The 17,573-nt window shown below is 30.7% G+C and overlaps 1 protein-coding gene across 1 annotated transcript; it reads right to left on the bottom strand.

Moving 5' to 3' along the window:
* Positions 1–978: 978 nt before the first annotated feature.
* LOC131624706 (uncharacterized) lies at positions 979–5,951 on the bottom strand. Its single transcript, XM_058895629.1, has 3 exons — positions 5,750–5,951; positions 4,234–4,900; positions 979–2,928 (listed from the first exon to the last, which is right to left on the bottom strand). Exons 1-3 carry the CDS (start codon positions 5,821–5,823, stop codon positions 1,021–1,023), a joined length of 2,649 nt encoding a protein of 882 aa, XP_058751612.1. The 5' UTR covers positions 5,824–5,951; the 3' UTR covers positions 979–1,020.
* Between the last annotated feature and the right edge of the window lie 11,622 nt (positions 5,952–17,573).

Here is a 17,573-nt window from a genome sequence, read left to right as displayed (position 1 = left end):
ACTCTTAGCGACCTGACGAAATTTCATTTTTGTCTTCCGCTTTCGTAGATGTAGTTATGGAATGACCTTTTTTTTATTTTACATTGAATTGTTCCGTAAATACATATACGGAACCATTTAAACAACGTAAAAAAAAAAAAAAAGACATCAAGTTAAATATTTAAAATTTAAAAAATTTAGTTTATCAAATTAAAAAGACTGACTTTTTTCAAACAATATAATTTTATATATTATATAAACACATATATAACCTACGACAAAAATAAAGAATATATATATATATATATATATATATATATATATATATATATATATATATATATATATATATATATATATATATATATATATATATATATATATATATATAAAGAAAATAGGTGGTATATTCTATTAAATTATAAAAATATTTTAAAATTGCTTACATGGCATAGTATAGTAGTATTTTTTATTAGAAATGTTCATTAAACTCGTTCATAGCATGTCCATTACTATATTGTAGGATAACAACATTAATAGTGTGAACTACTTACCCTAAATGTGTTAATTCTTTTTGAAATTTCCACTAATTTGTTGAATGTTATCCTATTTTTGTATAAAAATAAGAGTTATTCAATCCTACCTATTAAAGTTTGTATACTCAAATTAGCAAATATACACTTTCATAAAAATTGTTTGATTTTAGAGTGAACTAATTAGTTTATACTCAGAATTTGAAAAAGAAAAAAAAAAAAGAAAAGAAAATACACTTCCATAAAAATTGTTTGATTTTAGAGTGTGATTAGAAAAAATCCCTAAAAATAATTATGGCGTATATGAGGGTATGGTTAGTATCGATTTTTTTTACTCAAGTATTATTGAGTGTTTCAACTTCGATAATCATCAGCAATCAACCGATGATTTGACTGCTGAGGATTATCAAGTGTTTGAACCTACTTTTCTTTTTCAAGTTAGCAAGGTGTTAGTGCAAGTGAAGAATAAGCCATAGAATTATGAATTTCATCTTAATAGCCTTTTTTTTTATTTTATTGACTGTGGCTCCCCAACAAAGAAGCTACTGAAGTTCTTTTCACCAGGACTAGATTTCATGCAAGTAACATCGTTTGGAACTAACAAATGAAGCCCTGAAAGATGTTCACCCCAGATATCATATGTATACTCTTCTGCAACTCCTACCTTTTTCGGTGCTAATACACTCTTTTGCTTGTCGAGTTTCGATCCCGGAGCTCGCAAACTTAAGTTAACACTCGATGTTGACACCAACGACGGAGAAGGTATGGTCGGCATGGGAGGAGAAGCTGGACGAAACATCTTAAAGGGTATTATACTAGCATCACTTGATGAAGGTGAATGTGAAACTTTAGGAGAAGAAACATTCTTACTATCGGAATTTGCCGGAACCCTATGCTTCTTCAATGTATTTACCTTGGATGCAGAAGGTTGAAATTTTTTATGATGTTGCTCTACATTTGGAGACGATTGCCAGCTAGATTTTTTTGATGCTGGGGCGACTGGGGACAAGGGTGACGAGGGTGTAGAATTTCCGCTTCGACTGCTTGATACTTCGGACACTGCGGTTAACTTTGCACCTAAACTCTTATTATTCTTCTTCTTTCGCCGACCTTTTTCTTTTCCTGTTTTGATTTTTATTTCACCCTGTTGAGGCGGTTTCGTAACTTCGGAGCTCTGAACCGCGGTTGTAGGCGACTTTTCTTTCTTTTGAGTATCCAACAATCGATTAAACTGTTTATGGTTTTCTGAATCCTGGTCAGAGGTTTCACTTAGATCATATGAATATCTGACGCAGGTGGCTCGAATCAGCGAGGTTGTGCCTTTTCCATTGGAGCAAACCATATTAGTCATTTTACCAGACATGGATGATAACTTATCCTTTCTCTGATTACAAGGCAGTACTATCGGAGTTTTCCCGGAATGTTGTAAGGTGATGTGCATGGAGTTACTATCATTCTTGCACAAGTAATCCAACGACACCATGAAAAATAAGGACGCAAAAAGTATGAATCCGAGCAACCACTTTTTCACTCGCGTCCAAAACAAGAACCTCTTACAGTTACACAGTACATCGTAAGGGACACTTGCTTTCATTGGAATCAGAAAAATGCCGGAAGCCAAAGCAAGTTCGAGATCTCGATGTACCGTTGCTGCAGAGAAATCGGTTTGGTATGATATCAGAAGCTTTATTGACTCACCGGGATCAAGAGAAAAACCTTTGCAATCTTGTATCTTAAAACCATCCAACCCGCATTCTCTCCCGGAAACTCTCATTGTTTTCACCTCCAACGGCAAGTCCCCTGTGTTCTTCGCATATATCTCTTTCACGTAAGGCTGTGAGCAGACAGAAATCATGTCTTTCATGTGAAGTAAGGAATACGAAAGAGAGAAACCGAGGAGATTGTGCATTTTAAGATCAAAATTAATACTCTGAACATGCTCAGACCTCTCAAGTAAAGCTAACGAACGCAACCCTCCAATGCCCCTTAAAGGTATCTGCTCTACCCCTGTGAGATTGTTTCTGATCAACGCTGAACCATTCCATCTACATCGCTTGGATGGATAAAAAATTATCGGCCCTAGGGTTGCATAATCATATGGGTGCACATATGCCTCTGTTACAGCACTCTCTGTAACTGAAAATCCATACTTTGCGGCAGAAATAACTTCATCTATGACTAAATTAGCAGCTGAAAAGTTTTGTAATATATCATCCGGACCTCTGCATTCATCGACTATTTCTTCGGTGTTCAAGATAAGCTGCACCTTAACAGGATGATGGCTAGGATTCTTTACAGTGATCCACTTAGAGACATAACTTCCAACTTGAACCATTGGGAACAGCACCTCAACGTCTTCAAGCAGAGACACCCGATTTCCAAAAACTAATGCATCTACATCTGCTGTCTCTGTAACCTGTATATACAAGTAGCAAAATTATTAATTTTCATACGAAAGGAGTTTTGCAATTTGCAGGAAAATGACAGTATAGTAAAAGGAGACATAGCTTATTTAGTATCTATCAGGAAAGAAAGAAACTATAGACATGTTTTCCCAACGAAAAAAACTCACATCTTATGTCTATTCTTTAAACATGCTATGAATCATGACCTGTAATTACTAGAGACTAGATGTCCCAAATGTTGATGAACCTATGGTGACTAAATCGCAAAACAAGCTCCAAGAGATGTAGTGAGGAGATGCAGTCTATGATACTCATGTTACTCCCTATTGTCTACTAAATATCTCATGCCTATACAAGAACAGATTAGCAAGGATAGAAGAGTAAGGTGGCAAGAACTGTTGGGATAGCTTAAGCAAGCAACAATAACAGTTTCAGACAGTTAGTTAGCCATGGTTATGCACTAGTCCTCACGGTTGCTGAATTGCAAAGCTAGTGAATACTAGCAAACATGCGAAACGTGTAGAGAAAAAACGTCAACAGTAGCTATGAGATAGTATCAAAAAATAGAACTAGAGGTATTAAGGCAATTCTATTGGATGCTTTGAAGCATGGGTACTTGTAGAACAACAGGGAAGTACCCATACTGGATATGTACGGGGTATGGGGTATCGGTACTAAACTGGTACTCCAGTTTTCCTCATTACTTTGTCTTTAAACTTCCGTATCTCGTACCCGGTACGGAAACTATACCTATGGATCCTAGATTGGCATCAGTCAGGTTCAAGGGCCAAACCAACAAATGTGAGGACCATGACAAACCTTCCATGTGCAGGATGTTTATCTATAGTGTTATTGAAAGGCATATGGGCAAAGAAACAGATAAACATCCATATCTTGTCTTCTAAGGGCGATTAGGTTAGAAACGATGTTATAGAAGCGGGTGAAAAAACCATTGGAGTACATTTTCTTGGCCATGGTCTAAACATCTTAGCAAATCAAAACAGGGCAGTCTTAGCATTGAGGTTATAGCTTCAATAATCCATAACCAAGACATAACAAGCCACTGATCAGTTCTCACTTGCATTGCTGGAATCATCATGCCTTTCATGCATCACGTGAGCATAATACTGAACCATTGACAAAATATGCTACTAGATTCATGTTGAAACTTATAATGGAAAATTTTATAGAGGGAAAATAATAGTATACTCGAGGTTTTAAGTGATAAAAATTTCGATTTATAAAACTGAAAACAATTCATCAACAAATATATTGAAAAAACATAGACAAAGGAAGCTACAATGAGATATCCATACCTTGACATTTGGTGCCAATCTCTTGTTTCTGACCGCATACTCAGCCCTCATACTGCCAGAATCAACAGGTTTGGTGTTGTCTTTGCTTCCTACAAATGAAAGCCTTTGATGCTCAAAACAAATATGCGGTGCATCTTCACACGGAATCTCAACCTGGGGACTAGTTGTGTCATTCGTAAGAACAACCAGTTTGCAGTTCTCTTGCAAGTTTGATACTTCAGGTGACATGTTATGTAAATCAGTGCGCAGATTGTTACAATAAATAACGCCAACATGAATAACAGCATTAGGGAATAGCAATAAGCCTTTCATGTTACTCATCACCTCGCTAGCTTGAGCTAATCCCACACAAAACGGACCATTGCACTGATTATCAGAAGCTGCTTTAAGACCTTTCTCTCTATCGTTAAATCCATATACCTTCGAAGGAGCACGGAACGAATGTGTATCAGGACACACATTTTGAAAACTGTTGTGGATTGGAGGAGATGCAGAACCTAAACCGTCAACACCAACAACAGCGCAATTTTTCACTGAAGACTCGCAAGAATCATATTCTGGCGAATTCGGTCTCAAATTTGTAGAACACATCCCATACGCGGATACACAAAAGAACATACATAACAGAAGCACAAAACAATTGAATGTTTTGCCCTTGCACAATCCCCTATTCGAAACAAAAAACACATTAAAAAATCAGTTCAATAATCAACTAAATTAATATTCAAACTAAAACTTCATTCGCAACAAATAAACCATTCAAAAAAAAAATTCCAGCAAACACCAATCACCTCCTTCACTTACATTTCAGCACAACATCCCAAATTCAAATAGCGAATCGAAACCAAACAAACCCAGAATATCATAATTCACCAATCACTAAACAAAATAAAACAAATCTTCAAAATTGTTATTGGACCTATTTTTGACTAAAAGAAGTACTAACAGATAAAAGCTACTACTACTACACTACAACATTGATTAAAAATGTAAAATGATTACAGAACAGAAACTTTCACTCTCCATACAAATTTCATGTGTCATACATATTAACAAAACAGAGAAACAAACGTATAAAACATGGTTGAACAACAGTTGAAGTAATGATTTTTTTACTTGAAGAGGAAGGGAAATTAACCCTTGTTCAAACCGTTACATAGACTTAAATTTATTACCATAAATACTACATTAAAACATTATTAACACTAAACCATAGTACATATACTACACTAAGTAATCAAAAAACTCAGAAAAAAAATAAATTAAATTAAACAAAGACCCTTTTCCAGTGAGAAGAGCATTGTATTCAACTTTTCCAGAATCATAAACCCCAACAATAAAAATCAAGTCTTTAAGCAAAAAACAAACAAAAGAAGAAAAAAAAAAGTTGAGAAAGTGATGGAAGGAAGAAAGAAACGTGAGCAACGAAGAGTGAAGCGAAGAGACAAAAACGGAGAAAAATATGTATAAAAAATGGAGAGAGAAAGAGATAGAGAGAGAGAGAGTGGTGGTTTACCGGTGGTGGTGGTGAGAGAACATGGTGGTGGCGAGTAGGTTTGAAAGAGTGAGGATTAGGATTCGGAGCTCCATAGAGAAACAAGACCCATGAAATGTTGCAGCAAATGAAATGGATGGACGAAAAAGAAAGAATATTGTATTAGCTTTTTTCACAAATAAAAATACTCCAATCTTCTTCTCACCAAGACCAAAGCAAAATATAGTATACTATCATATTATAATTTTCTTTACACAAACCAATATTATATTCTCATTTTCCATAATTAATAATTATAATAATAATTAAAGTTTAGCAATAAATTAATAATTTTTTAAGTCTATAATCAATGTTAAATGATAGTGGCAAGTAAATTATATTTGGTAGGTTGGTTTGCGTGTTCGATAATTCTTCAAATGCGTTTGGTTTTTGCAGTTGAGTTATTTTGACTAGATAAATATAGGTGTCGTTTATAGCGCAAATAACGGATGTTGACGTAGGTTAACTCTGATGCACTGAATTCAATTCAAGCTTATATAAATTGAAATTGCGGTTCTTAAGTCGTGTTAGAACTACTTGCGCACGTGGGTGTTAAAATATATATTAGTTTTCAAAATTCTTTTTTATTACTAATAATTAAAATTAAGAAATGAGTAAATGGTTTTTTAGTCTATAATCACAGGTTAAATAATAGCGGCAAGTACATTGTATTTGGTAGGTTGGGTTGCGTGTTCGATAATTCTTCAAAGGCATTTGATTTTTGCAATTAAGTTATATTGACTAGGTTAATAATATAAGTGTTGTTTATAGCGCAAATAACGGATGCAGAGTGACGTATGTTAACTCTGGTGCACTTAATTCGTCATGCTTATTCAGACTAAAATTGTGGTTCTTAGGTCATGTTAGAACTTTTGCGCACATGGGTGTCAAAATATTTATTTGTTCTCAAAATTCTTACCAATTACTAATAATTAGAATTAAGGAATGAGTTAATAGTTTTTAGCCTATAATCACAACTTAAATAATAGTGACAAGTACATGTATTTGATAGGTTGGATTACGTGTTCGATAATTCTTCAAATGCGTTTGATTTTTACAATTAAGTTATTTTGACTAGATAAGTATAAGTGTCGTTTATAGCGCAAATAACGGATATTGATTGACATATATAAACTTTGTGCAGTGGATTCTATTCATGTTTATCCAATCCTGAAATTGTGGTTCTTAGGTCATGTTATCACTTCTAGCGCACATGGGTGTCAAAATATATATTTGTTTTCAAAATTCTTTTCATTTACTAATAATTAAAATTTAGAAATAAGCTAAAGTTTTTAGTCTATAATCATAACTTAAATGATAGTGGCAAGTATATGTATTTGATAGATTGGGTTGTGTGTTCGATAATTCTTCAAACGCATTTGATTTTTACAATTAAATTAGTTTGACTAGATAAGTATAAGCGTTGTTTATAGCATAAATAACGGATGCAAAGTGACATATATAAACTATGTACACCGAATTCAATTCATGCTTATCCAGGTTGAAATTGCGGTTCTTAGGTCATGCCATCACTTCTTCCGCACACGGGTGTCAAAATATATATTTGTTTTCAAAATTATTATCAATTACCAATAATAAAAAATTTAGGAATAAGTTAATAGTTTTTTAGTCTATAATCACAATTTAAATGATAGTGGCAAGTATATGTATTTTATAGGTTGGGTTGCGTGTTCGATAATTCTTCAAATGCATTTAATTTTTGCAATTAAATTAGTTTGACTAGATAAGTATAAGTGTCGTTTATAACGCAAATAATAGATGCAGAGTGACATATATAAACTATGTACACTTAATTCAATTTATGTTTATTTAAGACTGAAATTGCGGTTCTTAGTTCTTGTTATCACTTCTATTGTACACGAGCCACAAAATATATGTTTAATTTCAAAATGCTTTTAAATTACTATTTTGTCTTGATTATTTGTGACAATCGTAAACCCTAGAGTATTTAATTTAATTCATTGTTAAAAATATAAGTATAGTGTGTGTTTGCTTAAGAGTTGTTTATAATATAAATAATAGGTGCAGAGTGACAATTGTAAATTTTGATGCCCCGATTTAATTTATGTTTATTAATAATACTCGGATTATGGATTTTCAATTAGAGGGGACACTAGTAAATCCTGATGCACTAAATTCAATTTATGGTTATCAATACTAGAATTATGGTTCTTCAGTCAGGTCACCACTTTTTGGAAATGAAATCACATATATGATCAAATGTAATTTCTTAAAATTTAAAGTCATTTTTAATTACTATCTAGTGTTAATTTAAGTTAATTTAAAGTCTTAAGAGTGTGTTTGGATGAAGTATTTTAATGAGAGAAAGTAATTTTTTGAGAAAATTTAAAATGATTTGATCAAAATTCTTTGTTTGGATAAAAAATATGGAGAATGTTAAAATAATATAAATTTATAAAGTATTTTATTTAAGTTAAATATAAATAATTTCAAATGACACCAAAAAGTAAAGAATTTAAAATTGTTCATTCGCTCTATATAATACGAATGTTAAATTGTTTATGTTTAATTTTTCAAAATTTATAAGATGGTCCTCGTATTTTATGAAAAATTCAAAGTCTCCTCCAAAATTTTCATAAACTTGCAAATCACTCCCTAATAATTTTCAAATTTTACAAATTAATCTTTCAAAATTTTAAAAATTGCAAACTGGTTCCTATTTTTTAGATTTTAAATTTGGCCCAAAATTTTTAAAATTTATTAAATGAACTCAAAAATTTAACAATGAATCATTTTAATACTTCATACAAACAAAAGAATTTAAAAATGAATAATTTCAGCTGAATCATTTAAATTGCATAGAATTTTGAATTCTTTAAAAATTCTCAATTACCTCATTCAAACATACTCTAAAGTACTTAATTCATTTCAAATTTATAAATAAAATATAGTGAAACTTTGTTTGAGTGTTGTTTATAACACAAGTAACATGTGCAATGTAACCACGATAAATCCTAGAGCACTGAATTCAATGCATATTTATCAAAGATCGTAATTATGGTTCTTAAGCAACATTATCATTTTTTGCATGTGTAACACGTGGAAGTTAAAATAAATAATTTTTTATTTATAAATTATTTTTTAATCATATAGTGAATGTTTGTTAAGCATTGTTTATAACATAAATAACAAGTGCAAAGTGACACTTGTAAACTTAAAGATTTGAATTTAATACATACTTATCAAGGTTCTTCAGCCACGTCATTGTTTCTCGCATAAGTAATCGCATAGATTTCAAAATATATTTTTGTTTTTACAATCATTTTTAATTACTTTTGGTCATTTTAATCGCAGATTTTAAAATATATTTTTATTTTTAAAATACTTTTTAATTACTTTCACATCTTTTTATTTGTAATAAATGTAAATCTTATAGTAGTTATTTCCATTTTATTTATAAATATAGTTTGTGTTTGTTTCCATATTTCCTCACCAACATATATTTATCTCGCAAAAGTTATAATTTATAGTTTCTCATTTTCACTACAAATTAGGATACATTAGTTTTGTTTTGCTTTTGCTTTGTACATGGTTATCAATCAGGGATGCAAGTACATAGATATGCTCTCTCTTTTTGTTATGAGTTGTTTTGACATTTTCATGAGTTTTAAATTTTTTGATGAATATTATATGAAAAGAGAAATTGTGAAAAATATTATAAAATTATTCTTTATTAAACAATAAAGATAAATTAAAAAATGAAAGAAGAAATAATAGGTTTGGATGACAATTGTAAGCCATAATACACCGAATTTAATTTATGTATATCAATACTAAAACTACATATCTTCAACCAGAGGTAACACTTGTAAATCTTGATGGATCAAATATAAATTATGTTTATCAATACTGGAATCATGATTCTTCAACTAGGCCACCGATTTTTGGAAATAAAAGTACATAGATGAAAAGTGTCTTATTAATCTAAAATCTTTCTTAATTACTTTCTCGTTTTTTAGTTGTGACATTTGTAAACCCTAGAGTACTTAATTCAATTCATGATTATAAATAAATATGGTGAGTGTTTGTTTAAGTGTTGTTGTTTCTAACACAAATAACATGTGTGGAGTAACCATGACAAATCCTAGAGCACTGAATTCAATTCATACATATCACATATCAGAATTATGGTTCTTAAGCAACATCATCGATTCTTACATATGTAATTTCACGGATGTTAAAATAATTTTCATTTTTATTTTAAAATTCTTTTTAATTACTTTTATTTGTGAAAGTCGTAAATTCTAAAATAATTAATTTAACTATAAATAAATACTGTAAGTGTTTGTTTAAGAATTGTTTATAACACAAATAAGGGGTGCATAATAATTATTGTAATCTTAGAACGATGAACTCAATACATATTTACCAATACTAAAATTATGATTCTTCACCATGTCACTGTTCCTTACAAATGCAATCACACAGATTTTCAAATGTATTTTTGTTTCTGAAATCATTTTTAGTTACTTTTGTGTCATTTTTAATCACATAGATTTCAAAAAATATTTTTATTTTAAAATCTTTTTTATGTCTAATATTTTGAGACTATTAAAAATGATTGATATTAATAAAATTATATATATATATATATATATATATATATATATATATATATATATATATATATATTTAAAAAATAAAATAGATTGAAATTATTTTACTTGATCGCCATCACAAACTTGTGTATATTATATAAATATTCATAAATAGGTACTAGTTTTCTGTAATCCAACACGTTAAATAAATATAATATTTATACCCGTCTTATACTTGTGTCAGTATGCATTAGAAGAGTATTTGTGAATTTTAAAATATCAACATAATATTTAAAAATATCCATAAATACTATTATTTAAATATATATTTTAAATTAAAATTAACTAAAATGACTTTATTTTCTTTTTAAGAACATATAAAAAACAATTTCCAATTTAACACCAAATAATAATAATAATAATAATAATAATAAATCACATTTAGTTTATTTCTTCTTTATTTACATAATTATACTATATTCGACAAAATAATAACAATATTAATAATTTCATAATCAACAAAATAATAATAATAATAATAATAATAATAGTAATAATAAAAATACTTTCATTATAAACAAAATAAATAAATAAATAATAATAATAATAATAATAATAATAATAATTGTAGGTTCAACAAAATAATATTTAAGTAATTTTAATAATTATCAACGACAACCGATACACGCGTATATGAGTACCAACATGTATTTGATATGTTAGAGTGTGTGTTCGATAATTTTTAAATGAATTTTATTGTTGTAATTAAGTTATTTTAACTAAATATATGTGTCGTTTATAATGCAAATAACAGATACAATTAAATTATTTTTACTAGATAAATATAAGTGTCGTTTATAGCGTAAATAATGGATGCAGAGTGGCATATGTAAACTTTTGATGATTAAATTCAACTCATGCTTATCGATAATGAAAATGCAGTTTTTTGATCATGTCATCACTTCTTGGGCACACGGGTGTCAAAATATATATTTAATTTTAAAAAAAAAACTAATTACTACTTTGTTTTGTTTATTTGTGACAATGGTAAACCTTAAAGTAATTAGTTCAATTCATAGTTATAAATAAATAAAGTCGGTGTTTGTTTAAGTGTTGTTTATAACACAAATAACAAGTGTGGGGTGACAATTGTAAATTCTAATGCACAGAATTTAATTTATGTTCATCAATATTGAAATTTCAGATCTTTTAGTTAGAGGTGGCATATTTAAATCTTTATGTGCCGAATTCAATTTATCTTATCAGTGTTGAAATTATGGTTATTCAACCAAGCCACCTCTTTTTGGAAATGAAATCGTATATATAACAAATGTATGTCTTAAAGTTTAAAATTATTTTTAATTACTTTCTTGTTTTTTATTTGTGACAGCTGTAAATCATATTGTACTTAGTTCATTTCATAATTATTGATAAATATAGTGAGTGTTTCTTTAAATGTTGTTTATAACACAAATAACATGTGTAGAGTCATGGTAAATTCTAGAGCACTGAATTTAATGCATACCTATTAAAGATCAGAATTATCTTAAACAACACATTAGTTTCTTGGATATGTATGAATGTTAAAGTAATTTTTTATTTTAAAATTCTTTTTTAATTACTATTTTTTTTGTGAAGTTGTAAACCCTTAATGCTTAATTTAATTCAATTATAAATAAATATAGTAAATGTTTGTTAAGTAATGTTTAAAACGCAAATAACGAGTGCAGAGCAAGAGCAACTATTGTAAGCTTCTTGTAAAAGTAATTGCATAGATTTCAAATTTTATTTTTGTTTTTTAAATTATTTTAATTACTTTCAGTAATTTTAATCACAAATTTCAAAATATATTTTTATTTTTTAAATCTTTGTTAGTTACTTTTGCCTCTTTTTTATCTTATTAAATTAAATTCTATAGTATTTATTTCCATTCTTATTTATAAATATAGTGTTTGCTTCCATATCTCTGCACCAACATTTAATTTGCGTGTCTAGCAAAAGTCATAATTTATAATTATCAATTTCGCTATAAATTACGGCATTGCATTATGGTTTTGCTTTTACTTTGGACATGGTTATCAATCATGGATACAAGTACATAAATACTCTCTCAATTTTTTAATTTTAAGTCGTTTTGATACTTTTGCAAGTATTAAAAAATATAATGATTATTGTATGAAAATGAAACATTATTAAATATTTTATAAAATTATTCCTTACTAATAGTATGCAAAAGATAAATTAAAAAATTGAAAGAAAAAATAACAGGTAAGGGTGACGTATAATGGATGCGGGGCGACCGTTGTAAACCCTAATGCACTTAATTCAATTTATGCTTACCAATAATAAAATTGCAGATCTTCACTCAGATGTGACACTTGTAAAGTCTAACACATAAATTTAGTTTATGCTTATCAATACTAGAATTATGGTTCGTTAGTTCGCCCACCACTTTTTGGAAATGAAATCACATAGATGATAAAATATATATATTTTTAATTTAATATCATTTTTAATTATTTTCTTATTTTTATTTGTGATAATTATAAATAATAGAGTATTTAATTTAATTAATAATTATAAATAAATATAGGGTTCGTCCTATGTTTAAGGTTTGTTATTAGTTTGCTAAGGTTTATCCTATTTTCAAGCATCTGAAGGATAAACTATCAACCTATATATAAAGACATATTATGTATCATTGTTTTACGGTTGTTCACCATAAAATACAACATACTTTCGAGTTAACTTTCTATTATGGCATCTGAGCACGATTCTGATTCGGAAGAGATATTGGAGTAAAAATACCTCCAAACCTGAAATGTAGAACACAACAAAGAATAGACAAGCCTATCATCTAAACAACTTTGATAATCCTAAAACTCCACTTGTGACAATACTACTTAATTGAGAGAATTACCGCACATGGTCAAGATCAATCAAGACGGCTTTGCGTGCGAAGACAAAACTGGGTTTCATTGATGGAAGCATCAAGAAACCATCAAGTCAATCTGAAGTATATCATGAGTGGGAGAAGGCGGGTTCAATGGTGACGACTTGGTTGATCAATGTGACAGAAATAAATCTACACAACAATATCTCACATGCTTCAACGACTCAAGATGTATGGGTAGATCTTGAAGAATGCTTTGATCAGCCCAATGCACCAAAAATCCATCAGTTATGGAGAAACTTGTGTTTAATGCAACAACAACTAGAAACAAGTGTAACTAATTACTACACTCAATTCAAAATTCTTGTTGATGAATTTAGTGAACTGCAAACCCTACCTGAATGCAGTTGTGGAGCTACTAAAATGTTGACACAAAGGGAAGAAAAACAGTGAGCCTATATTTTTTTTGAGGCTTTGACAGTGAACAATACTCATGTGTCAAGGCAACCATACTTAATACTGATTCATTACCCTCATTTATGTGCCTCTTTAGGCAAATGCAAAGGGAAGAATCTCGTTTGTAGCAAATTGGGAAAGAGATTCTAAGGGTGAAAATGCGTCTTCATTTTACTCAGGTGCAGATATGAAGAGAGGAAAGGAATATCACTCAAGATTAAAAAGTGATCAATGTGGGAAAATTGCATATGTCAAGGCAATTTTTTTTGAGATTATTGGATATCCAGCAAATTGGGAATCACAAAGAACTCAAAGGCGGGAACTTTTCAAACCAGGAGGGAAACAAGTAGCAAATCATGCTCAAGCAGCTGTAAGAAAATAATATCCAGAAGCATCAACATCAGGACATGCACTGTATGGAGTTTGTGCCAAAAATTATACAAACTCACATGAAAACATGATTGGTAAATTTGAATATTGTTTCAATAGGATACTTGATAGTGGTGTTTCACACCATATGACTAATTTGACCTCAATATAAAATAAAATCAGAAAATTAGATAAACCTTTCTACATAACTACACCAATAGGGATTTCAACCTTAGTTAAAAAATATGGGGGATGTGAATTTATCAAGTTCCCTTATGTTAAAAGATGTGTTATTGGTTCTTGATTTTAAATGCAATATGATTTCAATTCATAAATTAACATATGATTTAAATTATTATGTAACTTATGATCGAAATTCTTTCATAATACAAGACCAAGCCTCGAAGAGGAAGATTGGATCATGTGACCTGCATGAAGGGGTTTATGTGTTCACAAAACAACATCAACAAGACTTCATGGGTGTAGCTAAGAAGGACATGGAAACCTTATGGCATCTTATAATGGGAAATTCCCCAAATCAAGTTCTTCAATATATTTCACATTTAGTTAATTGTAACTTTGATAAAACAAATTGATGTGATGTATGCCACAAGTAAAAACAATGTAGAAACCCTTTTTCCTTTAAGTGTTAATAAATCTGAAGCACCTTTTAAATTGATTCACTATGACTTATGGGGAAATACCACATTGCTACAAACAATGGGTCACATTACTTTCTAACCATTATGGATGATTACACTCGTGGCTCATGGGTATATTTAATGAAACACAAGACAACACTCGTGACATATGGGTATATTTAATGAAGCACAATACATAAACTTTACAGTATTTGATTAGTTTTAGAAACATGGTCAAAAGGAAGTTTAATATGCATATCAAGAGGATTAGGAGTGACAATGGGGAAGAGTTTAGTAACTCTAATTTTAAGTGTTTCATTCAAAAGGAATGGATCATGCATGAAACTTCTTGTGTTGCCACACCACAATAAAATGGACGTGTGGAACGCAAGCATAAACAAATTTTAAACATAGTATGAGCCTTGCGTTTTCAAGCAAATTTCTCATTGTGCTTTTGGAGAGATTGTGTATTGATAGTAGTATATCTAATCAATAGAATCTCTACAATAGCAAATGAGGGGATCACTCCAAACAAGTTACTCTTTAAGAGAGCACCAAACTATGAGCACTTGAGAATTTTTGGCTGCTTGTGCTACAAGAAAAATAACTCAAAAGGAATCAATTTTTTTATCCCATATCTGAAAAATGTATTTTTATTGGCTATCCACAAGGACAACAATTAGGGAAAGTTTATAATTCAAAGACTCGTGAATGATGCATATCAAGAGATGTAGTGTTTTATGAGCATATATTTCCTTAATATGTGCAAGACAATAATGGGCCTACTAATTTTGAAAATAACTCATCAAGTGATAACCTCAATGATGAACCCTCACTCTATAATGATATAGAATTGGGGAGCAACAATCCTTGAGGAAATCCCTCTTAATGAACAAACATCAGATCCTATAGAGAGTTTACTTATTAAGGAGTTTGAATACATAAATCAAACTGAGAGTGAGCCTATAAAGCAAGAACATGCATCCATAAATGACGTGAACGAGGAACTCACTAATCATTTTAAAAAATAATACCAAGTGAAGGTGAAAGAGAAACCTCAAATGAGGGGGAGCCTCATGGCATGCCACGCATAAGACGACCTCCAAGTTATCTAAAAGATTATGATTGTGGAAAATTAAACATAAACCCCAAGTGCATGGCATCAGTTCCAGAATCCTCTTCAGGTATCACATATCCCATCTCAAAAATTTTAAAATATGATAAGTTTTCACAAAAATATAGACTTTATCTTGCATCTATCACTAGTGACGAAGAACCTCAATCATATACCTAAGCAGTGAAGCACACAGTTTGGAAGGAGGCCGTGGCTCAAGAAATTAAGGCTCTGGAAGACAATGAAACACGGGAACTAACTCATTTACTACAGGGAAGAAATCGATAGGAGGAAGATGGGTGTACAAAATCAAACATAAAGCTACATGTGAGATTGAAAATTACAAGGCCAAATTGATTGCAAAAGGATACACACAAATAAAAGGTGATTACTTCAATGAAAATTTTGCACTAGTGGCCAAAATGACTACAAACATATGCTTGTTAACAATTGTAGTGGCAAAAGGATGAAAGTTACACTAAATGGATTTAGCAATGCCTTCTTACACGGAGAATTGACATAAGAAGTATATATGAGTCCTCCACAAGGATATAGTTCCAAACAAAGATTTGGTATGCAAATTGAAAAATTCATTGTATAACTTGAAACAGGCATCTAGAAATTAGTATAGCAAACAATCTCAATCATTGATAAAATATGGTTTCCACGACAACCAGTTTGATCATAGTCTATTTACTTATTCACATGGATCAATTTTTATTGGTACTATGATTTATGTTGATGACTTGACCATTTGTAGTAATGACTTTGAGGCTTGTGATCAGTTCAAGCATTATCTTAGTTAATGTTTCCACATGAAGGATCTTGGTTCCCTTAGATGATTCCTAAGCCTGGAACTAGCACAAGGATTAGAAGGGATATCCCTTTATCAAAGAAAATACACCTTATACATTGTACAAGAATGTTGAATGCTTGGTTGTAAACCTTCTTTGTTTCCCATGGAGCAAAATCACAAACTTGCTTTGGCAAAGCAACCACCACTCTTAGAACCGTCAAGGTATATGAGACTAGTTGGTTGCCTTATTTACTTAACTATCATTAGGCCTGAATTAACCTACTCAGTTCACATTCTAAATTGATTCATGCAAACACCACTCCAAGACCATTGGGATGCTATTATGCGAGTCTTGCGATATCTAAAACCTTCTCTTGGTCAAGGTATCATTCTTCCACAACATAATAATCTACAACTAGTTGGCTACTGTGACTCAAATTGTGCATCGTGTCCCATCACCAAAAAGTCTATCTCAAGTTATCTAATGAAACTTGGCAAGGCTCCAATATCATGGAAAACAAAGAAACAAGCCACAGTCTTTCGATCCTCAAGTGAGGATGAATATCGTGCAATGGCACATGCCACAAGTGAAATACTATGGCTACGTAATCTGTTAGGGACTCTGCGAGTTCCATGCCCCAAATCAACATTTCTGCATTTTGACAATTAAGCAGCTCTTCATTTAGCTGCAAACCCAGTCTTCCATGAAAGAACAAAGCACATTAAAATGGACTATCATTTTATCAGGGAACACATACAGTCAGGTGCCATAAGCACAACTTACTTGCCCACCAAAAACCAAATGCTGAAATTTTTACTAAGTCCTTAGGCGTGAATGTTTTTCAAGGCCTCATGTTCAAGTTGGGTGTTTGTAATCCTCACCCTCCAACCTGATGGGGAATATTAGAGATATATTTAATAGTTTGTTAGGGTTTATCCTATTTTCAAGGTTTGTTA

This window comes from Vicia villosa, unplaced genomic scaffold (genome assembly GCF_029867415.1).
Source record: "Vicia villosa cultivar HV-30 ecotype Madison, WI unplaced genomic scaffold, Vvil1.0 ctg.000148F_1_1, whole genome shotgun sequence".
Classification (NCBI taxonomy): Eukaryota; Viridiplantae; Streptophyta; class Magnoliopsida; order Fabales; family Fabaceae; genus Vicia; species Vicia villosa.
Note: the sequence above shows the minus strand (reverse complement) of the source record. Positions and strands in the feature narration are given on the sequence as shown.